This window comes from Spinacia oleracea, chromosome 2, assembly GCF_020520425.1.
Source record: "Spinacia oleracea cultivar Varoflay chromosome 2, BTI_SOV_V1, whole genome shotgun sequence".
Taxonomy (NCBI): Eukaryota; Viridiplantae; Streptophyta; class Magnoliopsida; order Caryophyllales; family Amaranthaceae; genus Spinacia; species Spinacia oleracea.
The window spans coordinates 109,656,376-109,672,951 of record NC_079488.1 but is presented as its reverse complement, the minus strand read 5'-3'; the positions used below and the strand labels follow the sequence as shown (position 1 = coordinate 109,672,951).

The following is a 16,576-nucleotide window of genomic DNA, read 5'->3' as shown; positions in this document are numbered from 1 at the left end:
TAATCTTTCTGATAATGCAGATGATCCAGGTTGAGGTCATACCATTGAATCTGTTTCTATCAGGTACTCCCTCCGTCCCATAATATAGTGCTCGTTTGACTTTTTTCACGGGAATTAAGAAACTTGAAAAATAACATGATAAACTATTGATGTTATTGTACTTTAGTAGAAAAGTACCAATTTATTTTAATTTTTAAACAAAAGGACAAAAAGTAATAAATTATGGGACCATATTTTCATGATAAAAACATTAATGATAAGACCACTCTTTTTTAAAAGTACAAATATTAAATATTGGACCACATTTTGGGACACTCAAAATGGAAAACAGGCACAATATTTTGGGACACCCAAAATATTAATCAGGCACTATATTTTGGGACGGAGGGAGTAAAAGATTGTCACACTTTGAAACAAGAGCTGAAGGGTAAATCTTCAAACGTAATTTTCGCCCCTTTAAGAATATTTTCAAGTAATTTCTTGCATGTAATAGAAGTTCTCACTGGCTAAACAGCAGGAAAATGTCTGAAAGAAAAACCTTTCTCTTCATAGATGGGCTGTTATGTTGTGTTACTTGAAAAAAATTGCACAATAACACAAAAGCTGTTGATAAATGATAATGCTCTTCACTCTGAGAATGGCGGGATGGCCAGTTGAGAAAGGATTGACAAAAATATGGTTCATTCTTTCCTTTTTTTCTTTCTACAAATGGTACACATAATGTGGAATATCCAGTCTGAAAAATAGAAATCAATGTTTTATACCCACAAAACACAGACCTACTTCAGCCTGAGCTTGTAGCTCTTCCAAGACCTTTATTAGTTTTTCACGGCATACTTCGGTTTTGGCTTCTTCTGTTAGCATCTTTCGCAGTCTGCATATACATAATAGAAGAATGTCAACTAATGAAACCAGCACCACCAAAACGAACTAATATCAAACTTACGACCATTTTCTATATCAAACCTTAACAAAGAAAAACAGGATAAAAGTTCAGTGTGATTTATCAGTTCAAGTGCATTAACCAGAATACCACCCTATATAAAGAAAAAGTAGCCCAATACAGTTGTCATTTCCGTAAGATTAACCAAAAACACACTCAAATATGAACACAACATCTTAGTCATCAGCTGGCTCAACAATTGAGGCCCAAAGTGAAAGGGAGGAAATGCTCGGCAGTGGGATGATGTTATGATTGAAGCATTGAAAGGGTGCCAGAATTTTTGTTAGAAATATCTTGGGTTATTGTGTGAGTTCCATGATGCAATAGAGTGCCAGAATTTTATAGCACAAAGGAATTATGTAGAACCAAATGTTGGTTGTGTCTTGCATTGCTTTTTTCGATTGGTGATGATACAATTTAGTGGAAGAAACATGTCAGTTGGTTGCGTCTTATGTGTTGCATCATCGTTTAATCTCAAATTTGAAAAGCTAGAATTTTTTCCATTACAAGGAGGAAATCAATATTTTGGCTGTTAGTGATAAGAGCATTAAGACAATCAGAATATCTCAGAAGGAGAACACTCAGGGATACAGCATCAGCATTGAAGGAAAGAGTAGAAAACGTGGTCGGGGAAGCAACACTTCCTCCGTTTCTATATACTCGCAACACCTTTTTTACACACACTTTAAGAAAATGGAATCTAACTATTTTATACGAGGGCATAAATGGAAAGCTCCATTTTCTATTTGGTGGGTGGGAATCAGGAAGTTAAAGGGACTAAAGTGAGGGTATATATGATATTTCATATAAAAAAACTTTCGATTAATAGTGCGTTGCAAGTATTATGATATTTCCATTTTATAGAAGTGTTTTTGGTTTTTGCAAGAGAGGTATAGTTTTTGGTTTTTGCAAGAGAGGTAACGAAAAATAGATATGATATCAGCAAACGGAAGAAAGGATTACCTAGGAGCAAAACAGCTTAAGGTAACTAGAAGGAACTAACGTTCTATCACAAAGGTCCTTGAGATTTTCCTAATACATTTTTGGACCCCTCTCTAGGACCATGTCGAAGGAGCTGAGTAAATGCTTACACCTTAAGACAAACTTACTCCAATCTGTAATCAATTGGTATTTAAATGTCTGAATCAACTTGCTAGCTCTTGCAGAACATGATATAGCAGCAATGTCTGAGTGTCTGAATGTCACCCAAATAATACAATAGTTGACAGTAGGAAAAGAAATCAATGGTTTAATGATGAGACTAGAAATAACTATCCAGTGTACTAAGACTACCAACACAACTGGTTATGACAGATATCGCTCTGTTAGAAGAACTGCCCTTGCATTGTCAAGAAACAGATTTCATGGAGTCCTTAACTGGTTATGACAGATATCGCTCTATTAGAAGAACTGCCTTTGCATTGTCAATATTACAAGGACTCCATGAAATCTGTTTGAAAGTATACCCAGACTTATCTATGTCCCAGAATCTATATAGTTCTCCAGAAAATACAATGGTCTTTTACTACTTAAGAAAAGGGCCGGTGTTAGCACAACATCCAACAAACAAAACCAACGTGGCAATTAGTAATAGCCGAATACTGTGGAATAGTGGACTTATAATAGTTATAACATTTTATGCCAAAGTCAAATGATATAGAACAGAAAGGGTGGGGAAAGAGGGAAAGATACTTTATCTATTGTGAAGAAGGTTTACCTGTGGATTATTGCAGTATCTCCCTGACCGGTAAATACGATAAGCATACTATTTACGGGTAAATTTGAATAGAGCTTGTAAATTCTGGAATCTGTACGGGTTAGGATCTCTTTGAACGTTGATGGTATACTACACTTTATTCCCTTCTTTGCAGAAGACTTATTTTGACAAGTAAGAAATGCTATCAACTCCGCTAGTCTTGCATTAAATTTCTCGTCGTCATCCGCTTGTTTTTTCAAATAGGCATTTACTTCTGAGAACTGAGTCCACACGAATTGCACCTTGTCATTTTTTACCTGGAAACACACATAAGATTACTCAATATAAAAGTTCTACCACCCATAGAAATAGAATAGAAGGTACTACTTTAAAATACTCCCTCCGCTTTTTTTTTATACCCACTTAGGCCCTGCTTGGATTGGAGGTAATGTATCAAGGGGTAATAAAAGTCAAAATAGAAAGAAAGGAAATTATAAGTGATTAGAAGTGGTATTAAAGGAGATAAGGTAGTACCAAATGAAACAATGTAGTGGTGACACAAGGAAAAGAGAGAGATGGGAAGATTATTACGCTCATAATGATAGTTACACACCCTACCCTAGGATAACTATTACCCCCAAAACGAGAATAATAGTTCCCCCTTCTTCATCTCTGACCACACCATCACTCCATAATCCTCCTTATAAATACACCATCACTAGCTCATCCTTCCTTACAATTACTTAAATTCGCTTTTGTTTTCTTCAGTTAGACTTTTATTAGTTTATTACCCCCTTAACACATTACCACAACAAGCAGGGCCTTGCTGCAGACTCGGTTCTAGGAGAAGTGAGTGGTGTAAGAAAAAGGTTGATAAAGTACGAGATGTAGTAAAAAGATGGGTGAATGTAAGAAAAAGTAGGATAAAGTCGGTAAAATGATAAAATATTTTTGCAAGGTGTGAATATTGTGGGTAAAAGGGGTAAAATGATAAAATATTTTTGCCAAACATAGAACAAGCTGAAATGAGCAAATAAAAATTAAAAACCTTAATGGAAAGCGAGTACATAAAAAAACGGGAGTATCAAATACCTCTTTAGAAGCTCTAGAAAGTGCTTCATCGTCAGATGAAACAGGAAACGCGTGGCATGTCCCAGAAGCATAACGCTTCACAATTGAAACATCATCAATGAATGATGATGTTTTGCCAGATTCACTTAACACGTTGACAAGCTTCTTCCGCAAAAATTGTCGAGGTGAGCCAAAATCAGGCCCTAAACCCAGAAAACATAAAAGTATGTGTTATAAACAAGAAACTTTACACACTGCTTACGCATAGCCATAATATCCATACAGAAAATACAGGTTAGTTATGCGAATGAAATCAACTTGTAGGATAGAGAATCAACGCCACAGAATTACTCTTGTGCAAATAAGTATTCAATATCTAAGTCAAGATAAAGATTCTACTTCTTCACATACATAGAATGATGAGAATCTTCTATTGTCTCCCCAAGAAATTGCCACATATTTACTCTTGTGAAGATAACTATTCCTCCAAGCTATGACATAATCTCATATGGAGTATTCTACTTGAGTTAGCCTAGTTTAACAGCCCAACTTACTTATCACAGAAATACTATATACCTGTCATTTTCTTAAAATCTCACTGAAACGCTTTTCTCCCAATGCATGCTTTTATTATCTTACTTTAAAAATAAAAACAAAACTGATTCAAAGGAGTTAAAGGGCGGTGCCCAGATGTAAATAAAACAAAGTGCAAGTGAGCAAAAATTTGAACCTAAATCCGTGCTATTAACTGGTAGAAATTTTACACTGTGCTGAAGGAAGTGGATAAACTTAGTTTCCTTTAGATACTAACCAGGGATAATGACATGATGCATCCAGGAGCAAACATGTCAAATCTGGTTATAGAGCAACAAGAAGAAGCAAATCATCAGGCACACCGACTCAGCTTCTCTAACAAGTCTCCTAAACTGCTCTTAACGCAGCCCATTTGTATTTTTAAAAACATCATCAGTCAGCTAATAGCTTGTGCTAAGTACAAGTAAAACATACAAAAACAGAGATGACATCGAAGAGGCTTTTTGAACATCTAGATTGAATCTATGTCAGAACTCCCTCTCTTGCACCATCTAGTTTCTCAAACAACCATCATCAGTTTTCTAGCAAATGCTAATATATAGTGGCAAAATGATTTAGAATCACTTGCCATTTTTTATTTTTAGGAAAGCCAGTTCCATAGCTGTCCTAGCATCCTCTATGCTGTCATGGCCACACTCTGAATTTTGTATCTCTTTCGACAGAAATCTTCTGGCAAGCACCCGAAGAGCGGTTTTATATGAGCCCCCACGAGGATGCTTATATAATACTGCAGTATCAATTACTAAATCATGTGATACTTTTAATGCTAGCAAGTCATTCTCCAATGAGTGCCCGATCAGGATTGTCTCTTTATAAACAAGCTTCAAAAATTCTTCCTGAGTCAGAAAAGAGAACAAGATTGAATTCAGCATTAGCAACAAAATCAACTGTACTTTAAGCATCCCGTAAAACAATAGAAACTGAAAATATATCATACCTGCACGTCCTCAAGACTGGTAGATACATCATTCAACATTTCGGGTGTTATTCCACTATATCTGAAAAAAAGTTGCCAAAAGAAGTCAGTGAATTAACCAAGAATATATTCCACAAGAGTGAAGCAAAGTTCAGAATATGAGAGGGCAAAAAAATTAATAAGGCTCTGTTCGATACTTTTGTCTAAACTTATCTAAACTTATCACAAACTAACTACTCACTTTACCCTCACTCACATTTTTTTACCATTTTACCTTATCTTTTCCCACTCTTTTCTTTGTTATCATATGAGCAATTTTGATATTTACAATTTTTCCTAATCTTTGTGCCCAACCTAAATGGTGCAAAAATACAAAAAACGGAGGTACAAAATTGAATTGGAGTCCATATTTCAAAATGGAATATTATTTCGGATTGGATGGATTAAACCCAAATCCAAACCGAACACTGAATAGAAACCCCTAAAATTATATTGTTCCACCAAATAAGGGAAGGAGGGAAAACAACGCCACAATGTCTACAAGAATAATGTGTACCTAGACTTTTGGATCTTTTGGCCTCATCATCTCAAAAAATTAAGAGCACAACTAACATTATGGTAGTCAGTAAATTCAGACAAGGGACCTAAACAATGACATAGCCAGTGCAGAACATATGTGGGCCGCAAAGACAGACAGACCATTAAGCTGTTATTCGGACTCAGGTACTTAAGTCAGATATTGGTACATGTCCAAGGTATAAAAGTTAATTCTGTGTTTTGGACCCAAACATGCGTCAAGTATCTAGACTATGGAATTAAAACTCCGTTAATGCATTACAGATTGTCAATCCTTCTTAACCTGTTATGGAATGCAGCGAGTAAAATCTCTTGCCAAGTCATTCATTGCGAAATGCTATGAATTAGCATAGATAACAGACCATAAATCAAGAGACTAATGAGGATTTGATTAATAAACTGAAAGTACAAGAAGTAACCGAAATTCAAGCATTCGAGAGGCTTGATTTCTCTCCCAATGAGCTCTTAAAAGCTCAACCAAATTACTCCACAATATTCAACATGCCATTCCCTGTCAAATAACCTCTCTATATATAGTACTACTTCCCTAACTACCCCCTAACTTATTCCCCATATACCCATACTAACTTATAAAGCTATTTCCGAACTACCCCTCTCCATAATATATAATATCAGTTCATTGCACGTAACAGTGACTTGACGCAATAGAACGTTCTTTTTTCCATTACATTTGATCTTTTGTCAAAACTGGCCAAGAACATTTTACTAATTAATTATGTCATTTATGAAAATATAGCCCACTGAGATTTGGTCATGCTATAATGTAAGTACAGTGCTCAAACTAAAAAGAATATAAATAAGGCTAAAATCCTATTAATGTAATTTTTGGTTTTGAACTATTACCGCAATCATGATCGAGTCCTTCAAGTTGAATAGTACGTAGCTTTAAAACTCCCATAACCCAGTTAGTCTTGTCTTACAACGTATGGAAGGCAGCAGAATATAAAAGTCCAATATTCAGAAACTAATAACGAATGCAGCCTTCAGAATGAATTCATCCCCAATCAAGCATTGTCCATCTAACCTCATGGACAAGCGAAAATGGGACTGGGAACAAATTATGGAAACTACCATAAGTTGTAAAATGAAAATGCTGCCACAATTTCCCTTTCCGACAAATGATAGACTAAAAATGTTTGACTCAGAGGCCAGAGGTAACTTGACTGAATCAGCACCACAATTTTTAGGATTTTGATCGCCAAATCAAGTTTAAGGGGAAAGGTAGTTCCAACTTCAATGTTGAAGTAAAGATTTTGACCCCTATGTGTACAGGTAGCTTATTCTTTTCCATTCTAAACGAAAAGATAACCATACAGAAATTTGATCAATTAAAAGAGCAGAGTGAAATTAATGAATAAAAAGATACAGAAAAACACCAAAAATACAAAGACACGGCAGAAAAACATGAATCAGAGACAGCAACGTTTTGTAGTTCATGGGGGATCAATACCTTGTGTTGTAATCAACAATAGGGTTAGATGGCTTCACCAGCTTGTCCAACATGACCTGGAAATATAAAATATATAAAGACTCCATAAGGTGAGATAGAAGAAAGAAACAGATATTCACCAGTATTAAACAACCTCATCAATTTTCAGATGTAAGCAAAATTAGATGAGCAACATTTAATGTTGATAGACATGAACTGTTATTCTTAAAAGATCTCAAAGTAGCAACGTGTGGATCATACTATATAAATACTTTGAGAACCCACCTGACCTTTAACATCTACGAGTGTCACCCGCGTCAGCTCGAATCCATTGCATGTGATACACTAAAAAAGCATGTATTGAGAAGCTTAGTGCAAGACGATAGTTCAGAATCATGAACCACATCAGATTAATAAAGGGAAAACAAAATTCTTTAAGAGTAACCTGTGGCAGTTTGTCTAGACTTCATGACTTTAAGCATGACATGAACATAATACCTCTAAACACCCCTGGTCATGCAGGTCATCAGAGCTATAGAACTACTAGTTAAATTACAACTCGTTGCATCAGTTAAAATCTTCCCCTCCTCTGTGACCCGGACTCTTCATTTTACCTCAGATACCCGTCTCGGTTCCTCGATACTCTGACATGGGTATACACTTCATTTTGGACCAAAGTCATGCAATTTTTTCACAAAATAGCCGTGTCAGACACTTGAAGACGTACCCGTGTCAAATATGGGTATCCGAGTCCGGGTAACATAGTTCCCCACCACTGACACATCATTGCATAAATTATCTTCCTATAGTTATTAATTTTATAATGACTGAGTAACTGGTGACTTTAAATAAGAATCTTAACTGAAGACATAAGAATTTAATTTAATTTCTGAACCCGATCTGAGTATCATGCGCCCAAAGCTCCACCCAACATAAAGAGAGCCAGGGAGGTGGTATCAAAATTCTAATTCATTAAGAGAATAGTGCAACAGTTGAATAGGAACTGCTTAGGGAGAATGACCATTTTTCCTTCCCACTTTGTAAACATCACTCATGCAGCTCTGGCTTAACAGTGCTTAAAGATAAAACTGAAAGCTTATGATGAAACTAAACCATCAAATAACGGAAAATTTATTTTGTCACAGAATAGACAAACATGTCATATCTTACCATCTCACAATCAAGAGCTAACATTTCACAAGGAGAAGTCCCAGAAGGTGCAGGGCAGGTAGAACAGAAATCTGCATCATGTACAAAACATAATCAAACAAAATGCATTGCTCCAACAAAGCATAATATACAGGTATAGAGAATAGAGTGTCACCAGGTTGATTGAGGCAATATCCATTATCCTCCAGCTGTTTTTTTGTGAGAGTATAATACGTGACAGGGAATGGTAAATTCTTCATAAGCTCAATTGGGGATATATTGTTTGGAGTAGAACTAGTTTCTGCATTTGTAGAAAAATCTTAGCATCAGAAACAGTGATCATCTTATACGAGTATTTCATGTCACAACGCAGAAATTATCACAAAATCAAGTTTCTAGAGAATTAAACAACTCTTAATCTCTTAAACAGATTATAATACACCAGCTAAAGGTATGGGTAAACTATACACTCTTTAGATTGTCTATATGTCAGCTCACGGTCAAATAAGCAATTACTACTCCGACAACCAAAAAAATATTGTGTTTGGCTCTTTGGCCCAGCATCCAGAATAAGCTATTTTTAATTAGACTACCCTCGATGGGGGTGCTTAGTAAACAAGCTTCTAGGATACACCTAGTGCTTTGAGCAGATATAGATTAAGAGTGTATCAAAAGCAGGTTCGGGCCAGACAGGGGCGCGCGAATTATATATCAGCAGTGTCTGAATACTTTGAAAAGGCTCAAAAAAAAAGGCTCGAAGAGTCGAAGCGCACTGAGGCAGTAGGGGTCCTAGAGCCTAGGCACAAAGGACTAAGGCACGTGCCTCGTCAAAGTGAGGTGCAATCCTTCTGACGCGCATACGCAGCAGCCAGAAGCGCCTAGGGTATCAATACCCAGGCACACCTTTTCAAATACTGAATGACACGGATGCCTGAAACGAAGCTTAGGACTGGCTAAATAGCCAAGCCAATATTCATTTTTTAAAAGAATTGTTGTCCACACTCTCACGTATTCTAGGCCGAGCATTTGGGCAATCCTATCCATTAACAGCCCTAACCTTTGGGGGATACTGTAGAAATCTAGTCTTCAACAAATGCAGAACACTTGTTCTAACTTACCTGATCATCTTTCCCAATCATCAGTTTTTCACATCTTATGAGTTTATGTTTATTAACCTTGAACATCCATATTCACATTAAAAATGATCAAACAACTAATGTCTAATAGCTGATAGATATGAATCAGACACTGAACTAGGAGACAATCAGCGCATAGATGGAAAAATAGTGTGCACAACTAGTTATCTGCACGATAAGAAGTTGAGAAGACAAATAAACACATGCATAACCAGGAGGATCCAAAAGGACAATGAATAAAGGACAAGAGAGGTATGGATAAGAAACAGCTAAAGGAAGCATAAAAGTGCGCTCTACAATACTATGAAGCAAATAGAATCAGGATACCTTTTACAGAGGACTCGTCAGGTTTTTTGGAGGCTAAATCAGGTTCATCTCTTTTTCTTTTGAACTTGCATGTCAGAAGCGCATCAATTGTCTGAATACCATCTAATAAACAACTAGCACAAGAAACAAATCACTCGCAAGGCAAACAATAAATATATTTAGAAAAAAAAAAGGCAGATTCAGAATCAGAGCCACAGCCAACCTTAAAGCCTGAACTGCCCTTGGATTGCCACAACACTTTTTCAAATTGCTAAACTTTTTTGTGTGCGACATGTATAATGCTGCATCAAGGCCTGGAATATATAGAAGAGCCACTTTCGGGATGAGGGGCTTGTTCTGCAGCACATAATGTTCGTAAATTAGCAATTATAATAAATGTGAATGAGTTTATGCTAAATTTCAAGCTGATAAGCTATTTGTTAATCGTTCACATTTTGGACTTAGGAGGTAAGGAAAGAAGTACACCGTTAGTTGTTCAAATTCAAGTCATAACTTCATAAGTAATCCATCTTTGTAGAACCACACCAATATCACAAACCATTGCAAAATACTCTTTATACCAGATACTGGTGCCGATTTCAAAATTCAAAACAGAGGTCAAAGACTCAAATTTTCTACCAAGATTGCGAGGCAATAAGATTAATCAATGAATCTCATCCTCATTTAGCAAATAAAGATTCAAACTTCAATTCACTAGTAAGATATTCTTATCACAAAATACAAGGTAATGGAATATATCTTCACTCTCCCCCATTCCACTTAACGCGATAAAACAATTCACCATCCCCTTGTCATAGTTTCAACACAAATTCACAAGTTTCCTCATCACATTGCCATCCTCACTCTTTAGACATGCATCCACCAAAGGCACTAAGATGAAAGGCGAATTCGAATTCGCGACAAAAAGACATAGTAAAAGAACACATAAATGATCACTTACTTTGATAAATACCCAAGGGGGCATGAAACCATCAGCAAGCACCCATGTTACTAACCCTTGAACATCCTGCAATCACATTTAGAACTCCTCAAAACAAATGTACTAAACCCCAATAAAGAAAAAAGATTAAAAGTGAATCAAACAACAAAATCACAGTACAATCAAATTAAATTAAATAATTAAGGAAAACATACTTCCAAACTCAAAGTAGAATTAGCTTCAGGTGTATTCAACACAACCTCAGCTCTTGCCTAATTAATCAAAAAAAAAAGTCTCACATTAATACAACAATCAATATTAATTACATAATAAAAAATCATATTAATATGAAAATTAAGGGAAGAAAGGGGAGAGAGAGTAGGTTATTGATTACCTGAGGTCCATAAATATCGAAATAAGTTTTGGAAGAATTGTCATTGTGATTTTCGGACTGTTCGTCGGTGGAAATTAGGGTTTCTTTAGTTGGTTCTATGGAATTCATGCTTAAATTTCTGTAAATTAATTTGGGGGAAAATGAAGGAGAAGGAAGTAGAAAGGAGCAGGAGAATGGCGGAGGGTAGGGAAGATGAAGCATGACTATGGAAAATAGAGAGAAAGAAATACTTCATGAAATTGTGAGATATTGGGCCTTACTTGTTTTTATGGGCCTTACTTGTATCATGACTTATTGACTTGCCCTTAGTTTTTTTTTTTTTTTCTTTTTATGAAAATGACTAAATTTGCAAAAACCTACTTCCTCCGTCTTTTAATACTCGCAACGTTTGTTAGTTTCACGCATGTCGATGCACAACTTTGATCATTTATATCTTAAATTCTCTTGCAAAAATTATAAAAACTTGATATTTTGAAAATACACATTGAGACGAATCTAACAAATCCCACATGACTATGTTTTATCTTATATAAAAACACTACGAATAGTCAAAGTAGATTATATGAATAGTGGCAAAAGTCCAAACGTTACGAGTATTAAAAGACGGAGGAAGTATATATTTTTAGTCACTTTGTAAATTACTAACTATCTTGTTAAAAATTGTTAATTATTATTTAGCCCATATTTCGGGTAATAAGTCATTAATTATATCATAATCAGCCGTTTATTTTGTTTTAATTATTTTAGTTAATTAATTAATTTTACTGGAGAAATTTTCACTCAGAAAATGTCACTCGTTATTGTTCCCCCGCATGAATTTTATTTAGTAGATAGATTTAAATGTGTACGACGCATTCCACACATTTTAAAGAACATTAAATTTTAAAAGACTACATAAAAATAAAATAAGTGTATTCTAAGTATTTTAGGTGGACATCAAACTACTTCATAGTTGCCTTAAACAACAAAGACAAATAAGTAGATTATAGCCATGTTTGGTTATGAACTTGTTGGAGAAAGAAGATTTTTTTTATACAATATAGCTTGTTGACTATCTCAAAAATATACTCTGTATTTTGGGTGTTTTGTTAGAAGAAGTTTGAAAGATTTTTGGGTCCAAAAGACTATTTTAGAAAGAAAAAAAAAGCTCGATCGTTCGAGGAGATTTTTGAAAGAGTTTTTCGCCTTGTTATTTGTCACTTTCCCTGTTCTCTTTTAGTTACAACGTTTCTTTTTTTATACGTTTTTTTTAAGTTGCAACCTTTATGTTTTTTTGCAACTTTATCCACTTGACTTTACCAAACTACCTTCATCTTTATTCAATATACTTCGTAAATCCCACATTTTCCCTAATTATATCTGAAAATAGGGACATGAATGTAATTTACTACATATTCACTTGCATAAAATAAACAGTAACCGACTCATCGGTGCAATTAAAAGAGAACGGAAGAAGTATTTTTTTACCACAAACAAGTCCTAAAGTAAATCCTGTCTCATACAAGATTTTTCCTCAATACATTTAGCATTGGCCATTGATTAGCTTTAGCCTCGTTTAATTCATTGCCAATTGTGAATTGCCACCACATAGACAAATGAGTACGTGGAATTACCAAGTGGTCCTTACAAACAAAAATGATTTACGAAATAGGGACTCAAACAAATGTGATCCACATGAATTTGATCATTCTATGCACCTCAGAAATCTGAACAAAGTTATCCACACTTCTTCCCTTCAACAAAATCTAAAACCTGTATTTCCTCCACATTACTACTACTTGTAAAACAAAGAACAAAAAAAATCAACAAATAATAAATAATATTATCATGGCTATAGAAAACTGTTTGCAGTTGAGCACATCAGCAAGTGTAGGAACTGTTGCTGTTAAATCTCATGTTTATCATCTTCAACCTTCTTCCAAGCTTAATGTCCCGAGTTTTCGAGGTCTAAAAAGATCGTTTCCGGCATTATCTTCCTCGGTTTCTTCATCGTCTCCTCGACAGTTTCGATACTCTAGTGTTGTTTGCAAGGCTAGTGAAGCTGTCAAGGAAGGTTAGTTTTTCTTACTTTTCACCAGTATAACTACAGAAATTATGTTGTTTTAAAATTCTACATTTTTTGCTTTAAAATTTGTGTATGTATCTGCAATTTCAATAAATCATACTCTGTACTGGGAAATTCTACTTGTTTGTAATCTCTACAGAAATCTTATGTCCAAATTCCAATATGTTAGAATATGCCCTGAAGTCCCCTTACTGCAACTCCCGAACATTGATGTTGTTCGGGGCCTATTTTCTGGACTAGGGTTCTCTGTTTCGGAAACTTTATGATATCAGTTGTTCTGGATTAGGTTATCGGTTTTTGGCCTATTTTTTTGGGGGTTTTCCGCATCTGTCTAGAGGTTACTGTAATATATAAGTTCTTTAGATCATAAACTAGTTGTGTTTTGTAATTTGTGTTCCTTAAGAGTTAAGATCAATAAAAAAAGATTCCTGGTCATCTGTCTGTGGACTTAGATTGTTAACATTGTTTTTAATTATCTTTCTTGCTTCTTTATAACATAATATGTTTCCTATAACTTGTAACATCGATTCATTACTAGCCTTGTGTTGATTTGAGTGTACAATAGAGCAATTAAAAATATAAAATAACCCCACAAAACAAGTGATTTCTTTTACATTAAGCACTAATTAACAATTAAAACAGCTAGCAAAAACTGATTAATTTCTTGTTTTGTGTTTGTGTGTTTTGTGTTTATAGTCCAAGATGTGAATGATTCAAGTTGGAAGGAGTTTGTCCTAGAGAGCGAAGTCCCGGTGATGGTGGACTTCTGGGCCCCATGGTGTGGACCCTGCAAGCTCATCGCCCCGGTGATCGACGAGCTGGCAAAAGAATATTCCGGAAAGATAGCAGTATACAAGCTGAACACAGATGAAGCACCAGGTATTGCTACTCAGTACAACATAAGGAGTATTCCAACAGTGTTGTTTTTCAAGAATGGTGAAAGGAAAGAGAGTATCATAGGTGCTGTGCCTAAGAGTACTTTGACTGATTCCATTGAGAAATACTTATCTCCTTAAAATAAACACATACTTTGAACTGGAGTACATGTGTTTTTTTTACGGAGTTTTATTTTAGGGGTGCAACGCGAGGACTTCTAGAAGGTCACTCATCCTGGTACTACTCTTGTAAAAACATACATGTGTTTTAGTACTAATTAAAGATCTCAGTCTCTGTCTCTTTTTTCGTAATTTGAAAAACAAAACTAAGGAACAACTCCATTTGATGAAGAGAGTTGGTTTTAGTATTTTGTATATCATCGATCATTTGTTGATATTATTGTGATATCTTTCAATGTTTAGAAGAATATGTTAATTAATTACTCAGAGCTTCTGTATAGTTTGATTTCCTGCTGTTAAATGAGTTGCTGTATTGTGAAAATTGGATGGATCTTAGCCAAGTAGAGTTCTGGTTAGAAATATGTCCTTCAATCAAGGTGCATTTCACTAAATTAGATAGATTATCTCGAAAAGCAATGACAAAAGCTATAGAATTAACTGAACAATAAGCTGGTTGGACTGTTGGAGGCGTGTACCTCACTAAGGGAGTATGAAACGCGGTTGTGCTTTGAAAACATGGACCTAAAAGACCGAGTAAAGACTAAGCCTCTGTTTGGTTCACCTTATTTGGTTTGATATGAACTTAATTTTTTTAATCTGATCTGAAATAAGGTGAACTAAACAGTCTAAACTAATAGGGTTACATACATTAAGTGCTATTTGTACCTCATCAAAACTCATTGGCCATAGTGCCATACACAAGCCCATACAATAAAAAATGATTGGCCACATATAAATCTGACGGGTTTTCACCCTAAAACCAATTGGTAATAAGTGAAGTAACCCACCAATATTATATGTTAGTCAATCTCTCTCTATTTCTTTCACGTGGGACTATTAGTCTCAACTCACATGTGGGTTAATTTTCTCAACAGACTTAACACACGTACTCTCTTCTAGGTGTAGCCATTTTCTTAAAATTATCGATCATTTCCAACATTTTCTTGATCTTGTAAACTACTATAGAGTATTACCTAATCCAATTAGATTTGAGATTGGTTAGTGCATAAACTACTGCGCTCTACTAATACTTATGTTTGTAGTTATGAGAGTAAACAATGTATAAATAGTGATTAGTTGACCATCTATAGAACTTTCAGAAATGAAGAAATTATGTATTATATTAATTTAAAAAGCTCGATTAATAGAGATTAGATAGAGTACGAGCAACAATTTTTCGGAACTTAGTATTACTTGCACGTTAACAAAAAGAGTAGAACTCGTCAAAGCATATAAGCCCATTTCACAATTTGTCTATCCCACTTCTAATTTTGGAATGGTCCACCACAAGTAGTGTAATATTCTTGCCATTATATGCAATTACTTGTGTTGCAACTAATACAAAATTCAGGTAAATAAGGGCAGTTCTAGGGTGGCGGGAGCCTGGAGGTGAGTGATGGAACAGAGTCCCAAATTTCAAAAATAGTATATTTAGTTTACTAAATTTAAACAAAAACAAATTTCAAGTAGTCGTTAAGGTGTTGTTGTGTAATACTTCGTATACAAGGTCATGGTTTTGATTCCTAACCAGTCTTGTTTTCTTTTAATCACTTTTCTTTTTTTCCACTGATTGACGGCCTCGTTTTGAGAAATTGCACAAGGCCATAATCATAGCGTCACCGTAGCCCCAGTATTGGGGTAATACATGCAACAATTGCTTATCATCTACTCCCTACGGTTTTTTTATAAATCTTTATGTTTTGACTGCACATAAATATTAATACACGTCATTAACCATCAAATTTTTTATTTTTTATTCATAAAAATTATATAAATTATTTTTGATATTATCAAAACATTTATTGAGATGAATCAAACAAGACATCGTATGACTATGTATTTTCTTAATATTGAGAATAAGTTAATAGATTCTCTTAAATTCTTAACTGTTATAAGATTCCCAATAGAAACAACATTTTTTTTTTAAAACGAATCTCCTTGCATCTATTTGTAATTTATATTGACCTTGTTGCTCATTAATAATTTTAAAAAAAAAAAAAAAAACACGAAAAGAGATTTCCAACTCTTTCTCTCTCTATAAATGCATGCCGACATCCATATTTTTGTTGTTATTCAAGGTAATTAATTTGACTACACCAAAAACATTACTAGTATTTTCTGAATATTCGTTAATTCTTCCCCACTATTTTTCTACCTTTTTGCAGTTTTGATACAGCTTGTTTTATGTTTTCCTTCAATTTCATGTTTTAGGGACCACATGACCTCCATAACTCTTACAAGTGCTATATTATTCAATAAAGATTAGATCACACATTCATGCAACT

General features: G+C 34.8%; 2 protein-coding genes across 2 annotated transcripts; one reads left to right on the top strand and one right to left on the bottom strand.

Moving 5' to 3' along the window:
- Positions 1-606: 606 nt before the first annotated feature.
- On the bottom strand, positions 607-11,414 carry LOC110782046 (small RNA degrading nuclease 5). The gene is made up of 14 exons (XM_021986107.2): positions 11,172-11,414; positions 10,993-11,049; positions 10,799-10,864; positions 10,061-10,194; positions 9,859-9,971; positions 8,571-8,696; positions 8,417-8,487; positions 7,532-7,591; positions 7,268-7,323; positions 5,242-5,302; positions 4,873-5,140; positions 3,732-3,913; positions 2,661-2,956; positions 607-874 (listed from the first exon to the last, which is right to left on the bottom strand). Exons 1-14 carry the CDS (start codon positions 11,370-11,372, stop codon positions 751-753), a joined length of 1,815 nt encoding a protein of 604 aa, XP_021841799.2. The 5' UTR covers positions 11,373-11,414; the 3' UTR covers positions 607-750.
- Positions 11,415-12,965: 1,551 nt separating this feature from the next.
- LOC110782047 (thioredoxin M-type, chloroplastic-like) lies at positions 12,966-14,552 on the top strand. The gene is made up of 2 exons (NM_001426339.1): positions 12,966-13,224; positions 13,933-14,552. The coding sequence occupies exons 1-2, from the start codon at positions 12,999-13,001 to the stop codon at positions 14,250-14,252; spliced, it is 546 nt and encodes a 181-aa protein (NP_001413268.1). The 5' UTR covers positions 12,966-12,998; the 3' UTR covers positions 14,253-14,552.
- The last annotated feature ends 2,024 nt before the right edge of the window (positions 14,553-16,576 follow it).

Bases quoted from the DNA above. Each gene is read 5' to 3' on its own strand.
- LOC110782046 (XM_021986107.2), bottom strand. From the start codon at position 11,372: ATGCTTCATCTTCCCTACCCTCCGCCATTCTCCTGCTCCTTTCTACTT. The intron at 8,697-9,858 runs GTATCCTGATTC...CTACAAATGCAG, and splicing joins TGACGAGTCCTCTGTAAAAG to AAACTAGTTCTACTCCAAAC. The intron at 5,303-7,267 runs GTATTGATCCCC...ACTTTTTTTCAG, and splicing joins ATTGTTGATTACAACACAAG to ATATAGTGGAATAACACCCG.
- LOC110782047 (NM_001426339.1), top strand. From the start codon at position 12,999: ATGGCTATAGAAAACTGTTTGCAGTTGAGCACATCAGCAAGTGTAGGA. The intron at 13,225-13,932 runs GTTAGTTTTTCT...TTGTGTTTATAG, and splicing joins TAGTGAAGCTGTCAAGGAAG to TCCAAGATGTGAATGATTCA.